General features: G+C 70.7%; 1 protein-coding gene across 1 annotated transcript in view; it reads right to left on the bottom strand.

The window, feature by feature from the left end:
- Positions 1–1,192: 1,192 nt before the first annotated feature.
- The window catches only part of LOC121660924 (glycoprotein-N-acetylgalactosamine 3-beta-galactosyltransferase 1-B-like), a 28,599-nt gene continuing 25,508 nt past the window's right edge, over positions 1,193–4,283 (bottom strand). The window contains 13 exon segments of the mRNA XM_042020525.1: positions 1,193–1,330; positions 1,333–1,452; positions 2,266–2,414; positions 2,417–2,500; positions 2,503–2,651; positions 2,653–2,756; positions 2,798–2,937; positions 3,094–3,136; positions 3,138–3,266; positions 3,269–3,298; positions 3,785–3,914; positions 3,982–4,034; positions 4,036–4,109. Coding sequence (XP_041876459.1) covers positions 1,193–1,330; positions 1,333–1,452; positions 2,266–2,414; positions 2,417–2,500; positions 2,503–2,651; positions 2,653–2,756; positions 2,798–2,937; positions 3,094–3,136; positions 3,138–3,266; positions 3,269–3,298; positions 3,785–3,914; positions 3,982–4,034; positions 4,036–4,109 — 1,343 coding nt within the window.

Raw genomic sequence — 4,283 nt, 5'->3', positions numbered from 1 at the left:
CGGGCACCAAACCCGAGCGGGTCAGGGACACGCGGGTACCAAACCCGCCCATCCCGCCCTGCACCTGTCCCCGGCCTGGAGCGACCCCCGCGCTCGTTGTCGCCTCCTCGTCCCCAGCGCTGTGCTCCCATCACCACCCGGACAGCCCCACAGGTGTCCCCAGCTCAGACACTGTCCCCCTGTCCCGGGCTCTCCCCTCACCGTGGGGTCCCGACACCCACAGACCCCCCCAGCCTTTCCCCGCCTCCCCCCGCCCGCGTCCTGCTGAGACCCCCGGGCCCCACCGGCCCCCCCAAAGCCCCCAACGCCGCTTTGCGGCCCCGCCCCCCGGGATCAAGGCCATCATATCCCCGCAAAGCTCATTAATAGTGACTAATTACGGCCACGAGAGTCTGCCTGGGGACGTGAGACACTGTCCCCGACCCAAAATTCCCCCTCTGTGGGCACCGACCGCGCCCAGGAATTGGGGCAATCACTTTTGGGGGTTCCAGGGAACCAGAGGGGGACGTGACTCGGGGAGGGCAGAGCCCGTGGAGGGGGGTGGTGCCACAGGGTCACGGCCACGCGTGGGAGCACGCTGTGGTCACTGCGGGGCGGGGGGGCAACGTGGGGTGTCATGGGGACAACACGGACGTGGGGGGGCCACCGTCACCGTGGGGGGACACCCTGAGGGGGGGCATGGCCACACATGGGGGGCCAGCACGGCCACACGGAGAGTGGGGTCACGGCCACCTCAGACACAGAGGTGGGGACAGGGGCCAGGAAGGGATAGGAGGGGACCATCCCCACAGAGAGGCCTTGAGCTGCCCCCGCCTTGGGGTCCCATCACCCACAGCCCCCCTGCGAGCGCTGCCCACCCCCCGTGGCGATGGGACGCGTTCCATCCTCCCCCAGCTCCGTTTCCCGCTGAGACCCCTCTGATCCCTCCCCGGGCCCCCCCAAAGCCCCCGGGCCCCCGTCCCGCGGTGCCGCGCCCCCGGCACCCCCGGAACAGGGCCATCCAATCCCCGCAAAGCTCATTAACAGCCACTAATTAGGGCCACGCGAGTCCGCCCGCGGGGGTGTCGGGGTGGGCAGAGGACACAGGGAGGGCTCAGGGTATTTGGGGTCCCGGGGCAGGAATGGGGTGATGGGGACCTCCCCTCCCCCGGGTGCACCCTACTGTAGGAAACCCCCAAATCTGGGGCCACCCTCAGCGCAGGGGGGTCCGGGAAGGGGAGGGGCAGGGCTTGGGGGCGTTGGGTTCTTGGGGTCCCAGGTGGCTCCGGGTGGCATTGGGGCCCGGGGGGGTCCAGGTGGCGTTGGGGGCCGCGGGGGGGGGGGGGGGGGGGGCCGGTAGCGGGGCCTGCAGCCGTAGGGGTGCAGGCACTGGCCCAGGAGCTCCAGCACGTTCATCTCCCCCCCGGCCACGTAGCCGAAGGACACGGCCAGGTCTGAGCTGCTCTGGGGACCCTGGGGGGACGGGGGGGCTGGGGGGAGGCGCTGGGCACCCGGTACCCCCCTACCCCCTTGGTGGTGCCACAGGGCAGGATGGGCAAGGGGAGCTGGAGGTTGTCCCTGGTCACCAGGGCCTCTGTCCGGCCGTGGGGACAGGAACGGCGGGGGGGCAGTGGGGCAGGCACAGGGTGGGGACCGTGGTTGGGTTTTGGGCAGAGTCGTGTGAGGAACCACAGTCACACGTGGGGGGAACATGTGGGGAACCACGGCCGTGGGAGTGGGGTCACAGCTGTGCGTGGAACACCGAGGCCACTGTGGTCACACACGGGGAGCCTGCGGCCACACGTGAGGGAGGACACGGCGGTCACTTGTGGGGGATGCACTGGCCGCACACAGAGGGTGCGTAGCCACACGGTGTGGGAACATCCTGGCCGTAGCTGGGGACCTCACGGGGATTTGGGGGGCGATGCCACGGCCGTGTTGGCAAGACATGACAGCCAGGCATGGGGGTGACACTGTGGCTGCACCGCGAGGGTGTCACGGCCACGTGAGGGGGGGTCATGACCATGCACATGGGGACAGCACAGCCACACAAGTGGTCCATGGTTGTGTGTGGGGCGGTGGGGGATGGTGACACGCAAGGAGAGCGGTGGCCACTCACAGGGAGACCGTGGCCACAGGTGGGGCTACTGAGGATACACATGGGGGGGTTCTGGCCATGCATGGGGGGGGGCATAACCACGTGTGGGGGGGCACAACAACCCCACCAGCTGCCCCTACCCGGGCCGGACAGAGACAGGGTGACCCCATGACTGGGCGGTGACCCACCTCCACCGCGGGGTACCAGCAGTACCGCTGGTACCAGAAGCCCCGGGTGATGCGGTGGGTGAGGTGGATCTCGGGCAGGAACGGGTGGAAGGTCTCCCGGCCCTACATGTCCCACAAATCCCCCACAGCCACCCCCAGCCGCTCCAGGACTCCTCGGGGCCGCGGTGGCCACAGGTGCCGCGGGCGAGGGCTGGGGCCATGTGGCCCAGGGCCCCCTGGCTGAGCGCGTAGCCAGCCCCCCGCTCACGTAGCCCCGGTGCGTGAAGGGCTGGAAGCTCTTCCTGAAGTAGAGGGGCTGGTGGGCCAGGGGGGCGGCCAGCAGCCAGCGCAGGTTGCCCAGCAGCACCAAGGTGTCATCGTCGGCCTCGAGGAAGCAGCCGGGGGCTGCGGTGGTGCCGGTGCCCGTACCGGGGGGCGCGGGTGGTTTTGTGGTAGAGCTGCCCCCGGCCCTCAGGCACCTCCAGCCCCACGGCCGGGGAGTGGGGGACAGGCTCGGGGTGTCGGGGGCAGGCTCGGGGTGTCGGGGGCAGGCTCGGGGTGTCGAACGGGGCCACGTTTGCAGCATGTCCTGCACATGCCGGGCCGTGGGCTCCGGGTTCTGCGGTGCCGCCACCACCCAGCGCAGAGCCCGGACCCGCTGGAACAGCCCTCGGGCCACCCCCGCGGCCTCGCCTGGGGAGAAGGGGCCGCACTGACCACGGAGTGGAGACCCCCGATGTCCCCACGCTGCCACGAGCAGGGCGTGGAGCAGCCCGAGGGAGTGAGGCCCCCCACACTCAGTCCCCCGTGTCCCCACCCAGTGCCACCCGCCACGGCAGCGGCGCCCACCTGCAGAGTCCGATGGGGCAGGGGATGAGGATGGCCCGGGGGGGGTCTTTGGCCACCTGGGGGTCCCGGCTGGGCGTGGGCACAGGCTGGGGCAGCAGGAGGCCGTGCAGGAGGAGGAAGGTGGTGATGAAATCCACCAAGATGCCCCCGTGGAAGGGCAGCCACGGGCTCTGCCAAGGCTCAGGAGTGGCACGGGGACACCTGGCTCGGGTATGTGGGGGTCAGTGGGGACTCCCCCCGTGTCACCCCTCATCTGCTACAGCTCGATCTGCCCCGGGGTAAAGCCCAGGGGAGGTGGGGGAGAGGACCCATGAGGGACAGGAGCCACAGGGAGTGACATCCAGAGAGGCGGGTGACATTCCTGGGGGTTGATGACACCTATGGAAGGGGGTGAACGCCCTGGGGTGGGGGACAGGACCCACGGGGGGGGGGGGGGGGGGTGACACCCACGGGACAGTAGTGGCACCCCACGCTGGGCACCCCGGATCCGAGGGGTGCCTGGGGGCTCAGGGTGGGCGGCACAGATCCCCCCGCTTTCGGTTAAGGGGGGACAGGGGCAGCTTCGCCCCCGAGCCCCGGATTATCGCCAGCCCCTTGTGGGGCGCAGGGACAGTGGGGGTGAGTGGGGGTCGGGATGGGGGGGACACGAGGTACCATGGGGGGGGGATGTGGTGCAGCCTCACCTGGTGGCGAGGGTTGGGGGTCCCGGCTCAGTCCGGGGGTCCCGAGGACTCTGTCGGTCCCTGGGTCCTGCTTGGTTTGGGGGTCCCGCTGGCTCTGCTTAATCTGGGGGCCCTGCTGGGTCCCATCGGTACCGGTGGCTCCGGGGGTCCCGGTGCCTCCGCGGGTTCCTGGGGGTCCCGTCAGTGCCGGGGGTCCCGGTGGCACCGCTGTCCCCGAGGCTTGCGGTGGTCCCGGTCCGTTCGGGGGTCCCGGTGGTCCCCGTGTGCCCCGCCCCCCGCGCTCCCATTGGCCGAGCCCAGGCGAGCCCCTGACCACGCCCTGGTTCTGATTGGCTGCCCCCGACCCCACCCGCCGGACAATTTTGGGGAGGGGATCCCCGGGACCCCGCGGGCGGGGCCGGGGGGGGGATGAGAACCCCGGGACAGGGGGTGACGGGGCGGGGGACAGCGGGGACACACAGACACAGCCTGGGGTGACCTCGGTTTATTGATAAAAAGGGGGGGGGG

Source organism: Corvus kubaryi, unplaced genomic scaffold, assembly GCF_017639235.1.
Source record: "Corvus kubaryi isolate FWS band 111438036 unplaced genomic scaffold, C.kubaryi_AGA036_p1.0 37002, whole genome shotgun sequence".
NCBI classification, from domain to species: Eukaryota; Metazoa; Chordata; class Aves; order Passeriformes; family Corvidae; genus Corvus; species Corvus kubaryi.
Note: the sequence above shows the minus strand (reverse complement) of the source record. Positions and strands in the feature narration are given on the sequence as shown.